A 14,352-nucleotide genomic window follows, 5' to 3' on the forward strand; every position below is an offset into this window, starting at 1 on the left:
TACATATACAATATACCGAACAGTATACATATTCTCTGTGATATCTGGATCTATGCATACATTCCCAATGTGTATCATACGTATCTGTATCAATCTAAAATTGGTCTATTCGATGAACTGATTTCTAAGGTCATTCCAGGATGTCTAGATGATTCTACAACATATCGATCGACCTTTTCTCCTAATCCGGCTATGTAAGCTGACAAATTCGATTCGGAGATCCTTACTAAAGCTGCACAGCCGACCCATCAAACGATAATGGTCAAGTTCCTCCTATTACTAACCCAAAAACACCGTATCATCAATTTCGATACCAAATTCCTCTTTTGCCATAGCTTCGAATTGCTTCTGCAATTTATCTTCCCATCCACCTTTCTCTTTCGGTAAGAACCCTACGTAGAGAACCAATATGAAGATCAGTCAACAGACACGAGATTTCTGAACAGGAATGGATGATTCCACTCACGTTGTTTCTGCAATGTAAACCAGAATACCAAATCGACAATCGACAATGTAAACCTGAATACAAATGCATCTAATCTATCTTTCAACCATGTCGATAGTCCCACTGAATTTAGGGATCTGGATCCAGTCAAGGAGTTGGTATAGCCTATTGATGCCCACTAGATCACCCACAAGAAAAGATGCAATGTACATCAGCTATGTGTATGCTATTGCAATATAAGCTGACTTACCCTGGCGGTCAAGTTGACCCGTGAAGATGGTGAACCCAACAACTATCATGACGTAACATCAGCAACATGCTGGCAGGCTCTAGATTTCTTCAGTTCATGGCTCACCTGATTGTTCGCTTGCATCATCCTCTGACATCTCGTCAAGAAGATCAACTCCTACACAACCCAAATCTATATCAGTATAATTGTGATTAGGACACAACGTGACATACCCTCGGTATCAACTGTTCATTCTCCAACATCTTCTTCATCCTGGCTTTCAACTCCACCTGCTGCTCGTACTGACTTTTTTCCGGGAGCTTATCTTGTTTCTTGTTTTTATGCTTGTTCACTTGGAATGGTCGAAGGAGGATGGCCGACGCGAACCTGCATAAGATGAACTTCAATGGTTAGGATGCCTTCTGCTTCAACAAAGGAGAAATGGGAGTGTGAATGTGGATATTTAAAAAAAGGTATCGTCAAACCCACATATTAGCATCCAACGCTATACCCCATTTTCTCGCTATATTCTCTATCTTCGGCACGTCTAATACAAATAACGATCTCCATAATGTACAATAATCTTCTCTAAATTCTCTAGGTAACGATATGTATAATCCATGATCTATAAGTATCTGCAATCGCACAATCCAACGATACAATTAGCCCTTACTTTCCTTCAGATAGCGGACGACGTAACACACTTACAATCTGCGGTTTACCCTTTTTCATTGGGTGAGGTCTGACAAGGATATTTCCAGGATGGGGATCACAATGTATGAAACCCCAAGAGAAGGTCATAGCTGACATTGTAGATATGGCCAAATCCATCGTTTCGCGTAGATCCAAATTCCATTTTTCCAGCTGTTTCTTATCGTTCAATCTGTACAATTCGAATAATATAAGCACCTCTACGCTTTCAAATCTAGATGTACCGTAAGATGGTCGAGATTCGCATTACTCACCTGCACCCATCAACCCATTCCATTACCATGATCCTATCACTCTCCTTACAACCTTCCGCTTGTCCATATACCCTCGGCACATAGACATCATCTTTGAGTTCGGGAGTCTGAGCGAGTAATTCGGCACACCGCCGAGCATTATTCGCTTCGTTGGTGAATGACGTCTCGAGTCGCATTTGAGAAGATACGTATTTTGCTCTATATCAATGATCAGGACTGATCGACACGAGGTACACGATGGTTGGAAAAGAGAGCTCACACGAAATACACTATTCTTTGAGTCAGCTAAATCAATCTCGAAGAGTCGTGTAGCTGGACTTACTAGGCATATCAAACAACTTCTCACACATCCACATTAAAGATCTGTCCCACTCTCACTCATTAGCATTGAGCATCTGAGCAGGTTCCAAACGATTTGACCCACCTATAACTGAACAAGTCCCATTCCATCTGTTTCTCAATAGCTGGCTTCTGCACTTTCACCGCAACTACTCTTCCCTCTTCGCCTTCCCCACCTAATCTAGGCTTCAGAGTGGCTTTATGCACTTGAGCGATCGAAGCTGATGCCAAAGGCTCTTCAGAGAAGGTTTCGAATACATCCAGAGGGTTCAACGAAAGGTCTTTTTGAAATACCTGTTTTCACAATCTTATCAGTGAGTTATGACCTAGCGGATGATGAATGAAGAGATGACATACACCGATGACTTCATCGTAGGATACCGCTGGAGCTCTATCGAATACATGTCCGAACGCTTCCCTGTATGGTTTAGGAAGTAGGGCAGCTTGTAATCCTGCCAACATGACCTCTGGTAAGTACTATCCAAGTGAGATTATGCGACTGACTGGACCTACCTAATGCCTGACCGAGTTTGAGGTACAGTCCTTGGTTCGTATCTATAACCCATTTCAATCTGTTCGCTACCCTCTCGTGGAGAGCTTCTATCTGATCGGCTTTGGAAGGTGAGAAATTGATTTTATCTATATTCAGCCCACCCAAATCAGACCATAGAAATTCAATCAGCCAATTTCTCAAGTTACTTGGTGTTTTTCATGAAGATATAACTCACAATCCAGAGTGCATAATAAACTGTCACATGATCAGATCATCAGATCAAATTTGAATTAGCTCTATTACGGTAAAGTGACGAGGCTCACCCTATATAAGCGGTCCTAACACTCCTCGTCACTGCACTGGCATTAAGCTGATTATCATAGACCCATAGTCCAGATACGACCATTACAGCTACTGCACCTCTTCTAGCCCATTTCGAACTCCTCGATCGATGTTGTGATTTCGGTGTTGGTATTTGTGAAGAGGCGAATCGTCTAGATCTTGACCACGTGAATCTGGATGTATCCACTGTGCTGGATGGTATACGTATAGGGCGTATCATGGTCCCTCTTTCGTGCCGGTAGCTGTCGCAATTTAATTATAGGATTATAGTATGGATAATAGAATGTAGATGGCCAAGATTATCAACAATTCAGTTCTTGACGCTACTTTCTCGTTGAGATCGCCGAGTGGAGGTTGACGTCAGTGCGTTAGTCCTTCGGTCATAATGGGATCGGCTAAACCGAGGGATTTGGTTCAAACACTGAACAGCTGATGAAGATCGTCATGCTGGTGCTGGATGGGCTGTCTGACACCATTGCATGCTTCAATAGCCCTGTACATCAGTTTCACCGCACAATCGACCACCGATGTTCGGCGAACGAGAGAAAAACGATCGACATAATAGCAAAAACGTAAAGCCCTTGGTGGGGCTCGAACCCACAGCCTTGCGATATGCCGTGAAGGATCACAAACAGGTAAAAGTCGCATGCTCTAGCCATTGAGCTACAAGGGCGTGAAAACTGGAAATCTTTGTAAAATATATAATACCCACCCACAGGTCCAGGTCTTCTTGATTTCCCGGTTTGAGTTTTATGCTCAGTGAATTTCCCTTGCGTTTTCGTTGACGCACCTTTTTCCAGCCTTCTGAGTCTGTAGGACCATGTCTGTTCAACGGAGTTTTCTGCGGGGGTATCTTGACGTTATGAAGCAGAAATTCACGTACCTGAGCTCTGCGGAGTTCGGGTAAAGAAGCAGGGATGTTGTCTACTGGGTGACCATCACTACTGCCATCTTCCGAAGGTGTACAAGTTGCCTATTTCTCATGTAAATTATTGATTCATTGTTCATAAATTGCCCTTTACGTCTCACTGTTGTAACAAGTCATCAAACACTTATTAGGCACATAAGATGAGTAAGTGGTACTCACTCAAGTACACAAACAGCTAACAGACCGCCACCAAGTACCTAAGCCACACGCAGAATTGATCCCGCTGTCGGTCTTGGCATCTAACACCCAATCTACATTAGCATTTGTTCGTTGGACACTCCCCGAATCACATCCTCACTCATCCATTCATATGTTATAACAATATACTGGACAACTCTGAGCGAACATTGCTCAGCTGGCATATAGGGTGTGCTCGCCTGATCGAGTCAGGTTATAGGGAATGGGGAACAAGCAATCTTCTCCGTCATGGTAAGCCATTACCATTCGCGATATCCTTGAGCACGCTGATCAAATTATGTCACAGCCCCAATCACCCACCGAAGAAGCCAAAGAAGGTGAAGAAGAAAGATTTCAACATTCTCATGGAACATCGTCCGCCTGGCTATACCCCTCCCAGGCAGGCTAATCGTAGTGGAATGGATCTTCATTCCGATAAGATACGAAGACAGCTGGAAGAGATGGATGCGATGAGGTCTACTGCTATCGCAAGGGGTGAAGGATCACCATCATACGAGGCTAGTATGATAATGAAATGAGTTAACCCATCATATCAAAGCTGGTGGAGAATATCTAGGACAGTCGTTTCTCCAAATGAGCATGTTGATAGTAGATCGCTTCTTTGTATGTATAAACATGTAATTCGTCCATATCGTGCTTGTTCACGGTTCAGCATTCAGAGGCAAACAGGTACACGACTTGATAAGTCCAGTCTGTATTACTTACTACTCTTTGCAATAGATGTTCTTGACTCATTACGATGCCGATAAGCCCCAGATGTTTTGCCGAGATTTCGGTAGTTACCTACGAATTCAGGGTAAAAAGCATGAAAACCATCGCTCGAATCCGACTCGAGTGACAATCACCACTGGTTCAAAATCAAAGAATCATTTGCTCATCTATTCACTGCAACACAACCACAATGTGTATACTGTACTGTTAGATCTGTCATATGATATAAAATTACTAATCACCCTCGATTTGGACGGATCTATAATGAGCAACAACGACAAAGAGAAAGAAGTCGGAACATCCGAAGGATCAACTTCGACCACAACTAGAGACTCAGATCGACCTTATCGAAGTAAATACCTAGATCCGGAATCACCTTCAGTATCAGTATCGGATTCAGAGAAACACGATACCTTCGATTCTTCTTTTCCCACCACTGCCACCCGCCCCAGGGCAGCATCGCGCCCAAAGATCCCACATCTGGGTACAGGGTCTACAACGCAGAATTATAATCATGGAGACAAGCTATCGAGGATGGCCAGTGGGCTGTCCAGAATGTCGTCCCATCAGGCGAATGAATTGGAGGAAGACCTCAGGAGACATATCTCGATACATGGGAAGAGGAGACATTCAGAAGGTATCCTAGAGGATAGAGCTGTGGTGGATTTAGGGAATGGAGAGGAAGAAGTTATTATAGTGGATTGGATACCGGATGATCCTGATGTGAGTGGATCCTACTGAGCCGAATATCTATCTTCTGCATTGTAAGATCGCCGTACCTGAACCTCAATATGTCGGTCATATGGTTCCCAAGTTCTAGATATTCTGTTTCTATCGATTCTCCCCATAGTGTTGTGCTAATGTAAATCCACTTCGCCAACTTAGAACCCCTTCAACTGGTCGCCCGCCCGGAAATATGCCATCCTCCTCACCTGCGTTTTCATCACTTTTACAGGTGCCGCTTCTCTAGTGAGCGTCGGAATCTTAGCGACATGGGGAACAGATTATTTCCACGTGTCGAGAGAAGTATTCTTACTTCAACTTACTTTGCCTATGATGGCTATCGCTTTTACACCTATGGTGTTAGCGCCGCTGAGCGAGGTGGTGAGCTTGTTAGCCACCAATATTGCTTCAATTCGGTGCTGATTTGGTTGGGTCTACTAGATCGGACGTAATATGATTTATCAAATCACTTCGATCCTGTAAGTCACTTCGGATTTCGTCAAGGAGTTCGTCTGACTTGTTCACTGCCTGTAGTAACTTATTACTGTTCATACCTCAATGTCTTTCCAAGAATCATAATGGTGTCCTGGCTGCTCGATTCTTGGTAAGTCATAGTACTCTCGTTACAAAGGTCACGCTGACCTTTCCGCAGCAAGGTATGACCCAGAGTGTGGGCAATTCCATGGTGGGCGGTACAGTAGCGGATATGTTTTACCCTAAACAACGAGGAATCGCCATGGGAGTATTTAGCGTGATGATCTTTTGTGCTCAAGGGAGTGGTATACCTGCCATAGGCTGGATAGGCCAGAATCTAGGTATGAGGTGGTCATATATTGTCAGTCGTCCTTCCGTTGACTCGTTGCACCTTCTGCTGTGATTAAGTACTAATAAGTTGGTGAACAGATACAAACAATCGCTGCTGCTTTGAATGTCATTCTCAACGCTATCGTCTTACGTGAAACTCGTGCGGATGTCCTGCTCTCACGAAGAGCTAAGAAGCTCACAAAGAAAACGGGGAAGAAACACATTTGTGCGGCGGATCTGCAAAAGAGCAGTTTCCTAAGTGTGATGAGGATATCATTGATTAGGCCATTCCGTGAGTTGGCGGAAGATTCTCGGCCTATCTCGCATACTGAACTGAACTTATCATTCGATCCTGAACCTTTTAGAATACCTGCTCACCGAACCTATCGTCAGCGCTTTATCCGCTTGGATAGGGTTCGCCTGGTCGTGTGTCTTCATGTTTGGTTCGTCGGTGATCTTGGTCTTTGAGGCATATGGGTTCAATCCAGCACAAGCGGCGAGTTTCGAAGTGTGAGCGATAAGCTTCTGCTACTTTCATCGACGTTATCGAAGTGCCGGAAGAGCTAATTTTTACTCTCGCAGCACCCTCGCCATCGCAGCTTTCTTTGGATTCGCATGTCAATTCCACCAAGATTACCTATACCGCCGAGCGGCAACAAAGAACGGCGGCAAGGCGCCTCCCGAAGCAAGATTATACTGGGCTGCATGGGGTGGGTTGATGTTCCCCATATTCTGTTTTATCTACGCTTGGACAGGTAGAGCAGGAGTCGTCCATTGGGCTGTACCTGCTGTATGCCTCGTAGGGTGTTATACAGGTATTTTCATGATGTATACTGGGGTTTTGTGAGTTCTTCCATATCACTCTTCAATAGTAGTCGCTGATGGAAGGGTGTGTTCTTCAGCACGTATCTCGCCGACGCATATGAAGTATATTCATCGTCCGCTCAAGCGTCTCAAAGCTTCGTTAGAAACCTGTTTTCTGGACTGTTCCCTCTATTCAGTCGACAAATGGTAAGTGCCCATGCAATCGCTTCCAAATTGCAAGCTGAGCATTTTTGCTGATACTCTCCTGTAGTACATAGGTATGGGCTATCAATATGCCAGTACGCTGGTAGCTGCCGTTGCTCTTATCTTAGCAGCAGCACCATTCTTACTGATCTTGTACGGGAAGAAATTACGGAAAAGGAGTAAAGTCTGTAGTACCCTATATAAGGACGATTGATCGAAGTTGTTCATGTATACGGATGAAGGTTCTTGATGGGCTTCCCTGTGATGTTGTTTGTATTACTCTGCAGAGCCATTCGAAGCACTACAGTAGTACAGTGGGTTTTGACAGGGAACGTTGTTAACTTATGTATCTCCTTTCATAACGGCATGACACGTCAGGGTTCCACTAATAGGTAGTTGACCGTATCTCGTATCTTTCGTACGAATGACCGATGATACAGTGAGTGCATCGATACTACCCAGGGGCTCGAAGCGTGCGGGGGTTGCTCAGTCGGTGAATTTTATGTATACAATACCACGTTGGGAGTTTATTAAGTCATTTCACCCCTCCCATCCCGCACAGGTGTGGTATATTGATGTCGTTATTTGTGATGATCGCTGCACAACACTACCTGGTGTACCGAGAGGTGCAATTACTTGTTCGAACTCGAGATGTACAGCGTTTGCATGTAAGAAAGGCTGGATTTTGGCTTCAGATGGTACCTGTGTGAAATCTTGAATAAGTTCATCTCGTGTCGATTCAGGATTCTTTTGGGATGCTTCTCTTGGTCTGTATGATGGTGCACGGCTAGCATGGGGTGATGATTGAAAGAAATGTTGTATGCGACGGCTCTCACACTCTCCGTACTATATTTGTTGATTTCTGAACTAGCACAGTCTTTATTCTAAGTCGCATCTTCATTTCCCCGTTACTCCATGAAAATTACACCTTGTCCGAATCGAGGACCACAAGCTGTAAACAGTCTTTCGCTCACGAATAAGGAAGATATATGAAACATGCATGAAAATCCGGGATACAATATGTTAGATAAGCAGAAGAAACCTCGAAGTAGACGATCAATCTCGACAACAGATATCATCCATATCCTCTGGCACTACATTATATCAATCATCAAGTCAGCTAACACCATCCATATTCATCATGAGATTCAACTTTGCACTCACCCAAATCTGACCAAGCTGCACAACCTCCGACCAAGTCCACGGCATCACCCTCATTGTTCGTTTCTACAAATTTCCAACTTTCCGTCTTGACACCTTTGAGGAAACATCTATAGGATTTATCGTCGAAGTAGATTGCTCCGCAAGCTACATGACCAATTGTAACGCAATCCCATTAGCAAGCTATACAGTGTGCTTGGGGATGAGATTTGTGGATCGCAACTCACCATCGCCATAGTTGTTACATAGATTGATACAGTTATCCCTCGGGGAAACAGGTAACGCACCACTCAACTACCCACAGACAACTTGTCAGCGGTATTTCTCTCGGACATAATTGAAATGATGTCACTAACATCATTACCAACAATTTTCCATCCTGAATAATGGGCGAACCCAGTCCTTGGAGTCTTCTTTTTGCATCTCGGGTACCTCGACGAGGTCTTGTACCGCCTTTCTACTCTATTCTCGTCTTGATCATGATCTCGAGGTAGCGGTGGTGAATGTTCGTCTTCAGTCTCATAACCATTGAGCGTTATCGATCGTCTACCAAATAACGATGAAGTGAATCTACCAAGTAGGGATGTTTCCCTTTCGGATGGATGGGTAGGTAAAGCCAGTACCAAAGAGAGCGTTGCGAGTATGGTGAGGAGGAAGAATCGCATTTTGTATGATTACGCTGAGATCTGATGAGTGGATGGAATAGAGGGTGGATATCTCAAAATTGTATTGTTTTGCATACTTACGCCTTTCATCGCGAAGAAAGTACGTATATACTCGTACGGATGTCGAGTAGTCGGTACATTCCTAGTAGGTCCAGACGCGTCAACAACGCCACGAAGATGTCTCTGATGCTTACGTTGAAGTCTCATATCGGTCAAAACTCTTCTGTGGAGTTTGGAATTCGATCAAACCACTGCATACCTGCGTTTTGAGATATGTTTCATGGGTAGGTAAAAAGAGAGCCTGCCGTGAGATAAGGTTCTTACACTTGATGTTTGGAATTTTGGGATTTTGGGTTCTTCTGTCAATCAGGAACGCGACGCCGAAATTACGGGAGATATGCTGGTGGTGGTGGTGATAAAATTACAAGCACATAATATTCGGTTCCAACGTATTCACCTCCACAAACGTTCTTCGAACAAGGGTGAGTGAACTCCACAGGGAGGTGAATAACCAACCGATACCAGCAGAAAGCAGACAGATTACAATCCATGCACTATCGGATGGACACCTCGGCGAATTACCGTATATCCGCAATACCTTGCGTAATGAATGAACGTACAATCGGACCGCATAGATCTTGCGGATATAATCAATGTTTATGGACTCTGATGGTGTTCTAGCCAAAACGCCCATTGGACGATCCTCACTGATTAGAAGGTTCGCCGCCATTGTGATACACATGAAGGACTGATAGAACCATTCTCGTCATGTTGAGCGTTTTGGGAATGTTGGCGAACGGCATGGAGGAAATCCCATCTCTGCAATATCGAGTAAACAACTGTTGATCATATTGTCGATCGATAACCGACAAACAAAGCACTTGAAGCAATGATATATGAACCAACATCCCTCAACAGAACAGACCGATTTTTCCTCTTTTCCTCATCCGTCAAGTCTCATCCCTAGTTCCTAATTCTCTAACTCTACACGACACGCCCAACTCGCACTCACACGTTCTTTACAATGTTACGAATCATCTTACCTACCCTTTTCACCGTCATGGCCAGCCTCAGGTTTACCTCTGCAGGTCCATCTATCAACCCCATCTTCGTTGGTTGTATTAACGACTATACACCTGGAAGTTATGTCTCTACTACCAGTCAAGATTCCATAGCTGGATGTAACGTAAATTCTTCAACGTCAACCAGCTTCATCTTGAATGGTCTCATGGCTGATGAATGGATGTCTTTATAGGCCTATTGTTACACCCAAGAAGATGGACCGTACACTTATGCAGGGTTCGTTCCAGAGTACAATCCCGGTGGTATCCCCGGAGGAAGAAAAAGACAAACTGTCTCTTTATGTGCATGTTCCAACGAAGCTCCATACCCTCAAGACTACGGAAATACAGCTACGGAAGATGGTACTGCCTCATGTTACTCTAACCAAGCTGCAGTGAGTTCAGGATCAGCATCAGTATTATATCAGTACTTTCTTCTTTACTAAAGCAGACATCACCAACATTATAGGTCTACGCCCTCGATTCCACATACACTTTCGAGACGTGTGTTCCTAGTGGGGATCTGTACGATACCAGTAATGGTCTTCCTACAGGAGCGTACAGTCCTGGTACAGTCAAGACTCCAGAGGATTGTCTTTTCGCTTGTAGACCATACGAACTGGCTGCTTTCCAACCTGATCCAATGACCAATGACTACGGTTGTTACTGTGGTCCCGAATGTGAGTTGAGTCCTGTATCGTGTTTATTGGATCATGGTGCTTACATGGTTAAATCCGACTCTGAATTTTCGCAGCCTCATATGATACCACAACGTCTGGAACCTGTCAACCCAACGCTTACTTCGTTTACACCCATACCGCCAATACCGTTGTCAGCTCTCAATTCGCCAAGAGACAATTGAAAGAGAGATTACTTCAGGCTAAAAGAGAGAAACAAGCTCTTTGTCCTAAACCACTTACGGCTTGTAAAGTCAACGGCGTAGCTGATTCCTTCGAGGTGAGCATGAAAACCCAAGTGGCAATGGAAGATTCGCTGATCCTGGGGTTAGTGTCTCGATACCACCTCTGAGCTCGAGTCATGCGGTGGATGTGCCAACGGTAATTTCAATGCTAATGAAACAAGCTTTGGGGTTGAGTGAGTGATCTCTTACGAGAATCTGAGATCTTAGCTTGTGCTGACTATGTATGTATATGTTGATCCAGCTGTACTCAATTGATCGGTGTTGCTCCTGGTGCTGTCACATGTACTCAAGGCCAATGTAAATCTTTCAAATGTCTGCCTAATTTCACTTTGGCCGCCAATGGAACTTGTATTGCGGCTTGATCAGTAAAGTGAAATCCAACTACAGGACTTTCTATCTAGCCTTTGCCATATACAATTTTGGGTTTTGATATACTACATTCTATACTTTCTCTATCCTGAACACCTTATGCATCCCTCTACGACTTTTCGTATGACCCTCCTAAAGCTCTTGTCGTCCAAATGTATCTCCAAGCCTTCTTAAATGGATACCTCCGATGTACAACTAAAAAATAAAACACGACGAACTGTTTGTAGTCTGTCAATCCTGCTCCATCATGAGAAGCATCGAATCGCACTCACGGTGATTTGGCTTACCGTAATTGTGGATCCGTTAACAAGGCTTTCCACCACTGTACCTGCCAAGAACCTTAATATAGAACGAAACTTACAGGACGACGCCTTTGAGCCTCCAGAAGTGTATGATCATTTCACCAAACAAAGATGCATATGACATTCCAACGATGTGCCTGAAAGTCACCCCAGGATCAGATCTCGGTACGCGGTGAAACATCGATCATACCTGATACCATATATGGTACATCGGTAATCTCAACTGATGGAACATGGGAGATGCCGTAAATCAAAGTTAATTACGGTCGATCCTCCTTAGCGCTTCACAACCTTATATACAACACAGGTGAACATTACGATTTGACATTTGTGCGGAGGTAGGTCTGCTTGTTTGTCGAACAAGGTTCATTGGAATATCGGTGGAAGATCTGGGATGTAGTAGCCAACCACTGATGCCTTTACCTTGTGACATAATCGGACACTTGCCAATGGGAGGGGATTTACGTATCGATATAACATTGGCTGAAGTACACGGCAGGTTTGTTTATGATCACTCGTATTTGGGAAAAAAACAAACAGCCAAACATCGCCTTTGAGGATAGCGGATTTGGAAAACTTGCATGCAGTATACAATATAAGAGAATGAACTGCACCCCCCTTCACTTTGTTTCTCTCCTTCATCACCAATATACGTTGGAACCACTTTTGGTATACTAACTTCAATACACTCATTTACAACACATCTCACATCGACATGTTCACCCTCCTCGCTCCTGCAGCACTTGTGGCTCTCGCCTCAGTCAAGACCGTCCGAGCGGTCTACCCCAATGTTTACGTAGGATGTTCCAATTATTACCCCGACAATACCGTTTATATCGACGAGACGATAACCAGCAATGAAGAATGTGCAGTGAGTCTTTTCTTGTTGGTTTTGGTCCAGTGGAAATAGATCACTGAGCTCAGTCATGCATAGGCGGCATGTTATTCCGCGGAAGAAGGACCATATGTGTACAGTTATTATCAGAACGGAGCAGACGTCCGAAAAAGACAGGTCCAATCGACTTGTAGATGTTCCAACGAAGCTGTACCAGCTTCATTCTATGTCGAATCGACAGATACGGCAGGTACGTGTCAAGATTACAATTGGGCTGTAAGTAATCATCCTCTCCTTCACTTCACTTCGTCATCACCATGCGATCTTTATGTTGACTGAGTTGTGTGGTAGGTCTATATCACCGCCACCACCTATAACTTCGATGGCTGTTATACCGCCATTGGTACTCAAAACGGAGCACCCGATGGAGTTTACCTTGCACCTGATCAAACAAGTCCTGAAGACTGTCTTCAAGTCTGCGCCTCGTACCAAGTTGCAGCTTTCCAACCTGGTACACCCATGTCCGAAACCGCTTACACTTGTACATGTGGTCCAACCAGTGAGTGAAAACTCCCGCATATGATACATTTATATCAAGAATTTTCGGTTGCGAATCGCGACTAACGCTTCTATCTGCATCAGACGCATTCACCAATACCGGACAAAATACCTGTGGAATAAGCGATTACTTTGTATACGACCATAAAGCCACTGGAGGCATTTCGTCTGATTTTGCCAAAAGACAAGTGAAAGAGGCTTTAATCCGAGCTAGGAACGGCAAGAAGAGGGCTTTGTGTCCTAATGGCTTGACAGCTTGTAAAGTCTCTCAATACCAATCTGATTCTTTCGAAGTAAGTCTGACATCCCTTCCCAAATCCGCTAACGATCCCGCTGATGAATAATCTTATGCGATGATAGTGCATCGATACCACTTCAGAACTCGAGTCATGTGGTGGATGTGTTCATGGTGAATATAACAATGCTAATGCCCCCTTAGGTGAAGAGTGAGTGGTAGACCAATGCGCAATCATATGAGTCCGGTCCACTGATGTATCCATATTTAGCTGCTCTGCCTTACCTGGTCTAGCAAGAGGTGGAGTCACCTGTAACGCCGGTCAATGCCAGGCTTTCGCATGTAAGAAAGGGTGGACTTTGACAACCGAGGATATCTGTGTTGAGGCATAGAAGGACCATCACAACGATACTACTACTCAGGCATGTTTACTCGTAATGAAACCTTAACCATTTCTTCCCATCAATACGAAATTTCACGGTAGACGCACATTCTCTTCTCTATCTCTATATATACATATATATGTCATATTCCCTCTCTCTCGTTTAATAGTCTTTGGGATAATTGCTGTATAAGGTGTGAGGATGATGCTAACATGCATGGACAATGTTTTGGAAATCATCTTTGCAATGCGATGCCAGTCATATTTCCTTGATGATGCTTGTTTCATCCCTATGGACGAGAAAAATACTTCCGGAACTCCCGGAGAGACAAGGTGACGTCAGATGGATTGGGTCCTTCCAATGGGAATCAAGCTAAACTTGAGTGATGATATGATGATGAAGCGAGGTCCTTTGGGTGATCTGTGCGTCTGTGCTGTGCAGGGTAAAAGAGGAGAAGGATGTGTGGGGCTCGGTATCAAAATATCCGGTAAGACTATGAAATAACGCCGTAGTGCCCATTTAGCGTGGGTTTACGGGGTGGAAGAGAGGGAGGAGAGCGGAGACCGAGAGAGGACAGATGATTGGCTTGAATAACAAACGATACAGGACAAATGATACACAACAGAACTCACAGCGAGTCATATACCTTTGTCTGAGTGATGGTACAACCTGGAAC

General features: G+C 44.2%; 6 protein-coding genes and 1 non-coding gene across 7 annotated transcripts; 4 read left to right on the top strand and 3 right to left on the bottom strand.

Moving 5' to 3' along the window:
• Nucleotides 1-279: 279 nt before the first annotated feature.
• On the bottom strand, nucleotides 280-3,033 carry L199_002259 (uncharacterized protein; the record flags this gene model as incomplete). Its single annotated transcript, XM_064888006.1, has 15 exons — nucleotides 280-392; nucleotides 467-623; nucleotides 696-737; nucleotides 801-851; nucleotides 908-1,061; nucleotides 1,164-1,309; nucleotides 1,383-1,557; nucleotides 1,640-1,837; nucleotides 1,899-1,908; nucleotides 1,962-2,002; nucleotides 2,064-2,272; nucleotides 2,336-2,430; nucleotides 2,492-2,617; nucleotides 2,707-2,726; nucleotides 2,795-3,033. The coding sequence occupies 15 exons, from the start codon at nucleotides 3,031-3,033 to the stop codon at nucleotides 280-282; spliced, it is 1,776 nt and encodes a 591-aa protein (XP_064744078.1).
• Nucleotides 3,034-3,389: 356 nt separating this feature from the next.
• On the bottom strand, nucleotides 3,390-3,486 carry L199_002260. The gene has a single exon. It is a non-coding gene; the product is annotated as a tRNA-Lys (tRNA).
• A 655-nt stretch (nucleotides 3,487-4,141) lies between these two features.
• Nucleotides 4,142-4,457, top strand: L199_002261 (uncharacterized protein; the record flags this gene model as incomplete). Its single annotated transcript, XM_064888007.1, has 2 exons — nucleotides 4,142-4,170; nucleotides 4,226-4,457. 2 exons carry the CDS (start codon nucleotides 4,142-4,144, stop codon nucleotides 4,455-4,457), a joined length of 261 nt encoding a protein of 86 aa, XP_064744079.1.
• A 457-nt stretch (nucleotides 4,458-4,914) lies between these two features.
• On the top strand, nucleotides 4,915-7,399 carry L199_002262 (uncharacterized protein; the record flags this gene model as incomplete). The annotated part of the gene is made up of 10 exons (XM_064888008.1): nucleotides 4,915-5,373; nucleotides 5,536-5,754; nucleotides 5,815-5,852; nucleotides 5,908-5,977; nucleotides 6,026-6,208; nucleotides 6,277-6,469; nucleotides 6,543-6,687; nucleotides 6,760-7,020; nucleotides 7,080-7,188; nucleotides 7,253-7,399. The coding sequence occupies 10 exons, from the start codon at nucleotides 4,915-4,917 to the stop codon at nucleotides 7,397-7,399; spliced, it is 1,824 nt and encodes a 607-aa protein (XP_064744080.1).
• An 842-nt stretch (nucleotides 7,400-8,241) lies between these two features.
• Nucleotides 8,242-9,011, bottom strand: L199_002263 (uncharacterized protein; the record flags this gene model as incomplete). Its single annotated transcript, XM_064888009.1, has 4 exons — nucleotides 8,242-8,279; nucleotides 8,350-8,493; nucleotides 8,574-8,640; nucleotides 8,703-9,011. The coding sequence occupies 4 exons, from the start codon at nucleotides 9,009-9,011 to the stop codon at nucleotides 8,242-8,244; spliced, it is 558 nt and encodes a 185-aa protein (XP_064744081.1).
• Nucleotides 9,012-10,035: 1,024 nt separating this feature from the next.
• Nucleotides 10,036-11,356, top strand: L199_002264 (uncharacterized protein; the record flags this gene model as incomplete). Its single annotated transcript, XM_064888010.1, has 6 exons — nucleotides 10,036-10,197; nucleotides 10,267-10,467; nucleotides 10,542-10,752; nucleotides 10,827-11,029; nucleotides 11,082-11,167; nucleotides 11,236-11,356. The coding sequence occupies 6 exons, from the start codon at nucleotides 10,036-10,038 to the stop codon at nucleotides 11,354-11,356; spliced, it is 984 nt and encodes a 327-aa protein (XP_064744082.1).
• A 1,024-nt stretch (nucleotides 11,357-12,380) lies between these two features.
• On the top strand, nucleotides 12,381-13,685 carry L199_002265 (uncharacterized protein; the record flags this gene model as incomplete). Its single annotated transcript, XM_064888011.1, has 6 exons — nucleotides 12,381-12,536; nucleotides 12,600-12,776; nucleotides 12,852-13,059; nucleotides 13,143-13,351; nucleotides 13,419-13,504; nucleotides 13,565-13,685. 6 exons carry the CDS (start codon nucleotides 12,381-12,383, stop codon nucleotides 13,683-13,685), a joined length of 957 nt encoding a protein of 318 aa, XP_064744083.1.
• Between the last annotated feature and the right edge of the window lie 667 nt (nucleotides 13,686-14,352).

Source organism: Kwoniella botswanensis, chromosome 1 (assembly GCF_036426115.1).
Source record: "Kwoniella botswanensis chromosome 1, complete sequence".
Taxonomy (NCBI): domain Eukaryota; kingdom Fungi; phylum Basidiomycota; class Tremellomycetes; order Tremellales; family Cryptococcaceae; genus Kwoniella; species Kwoniella botswanensis.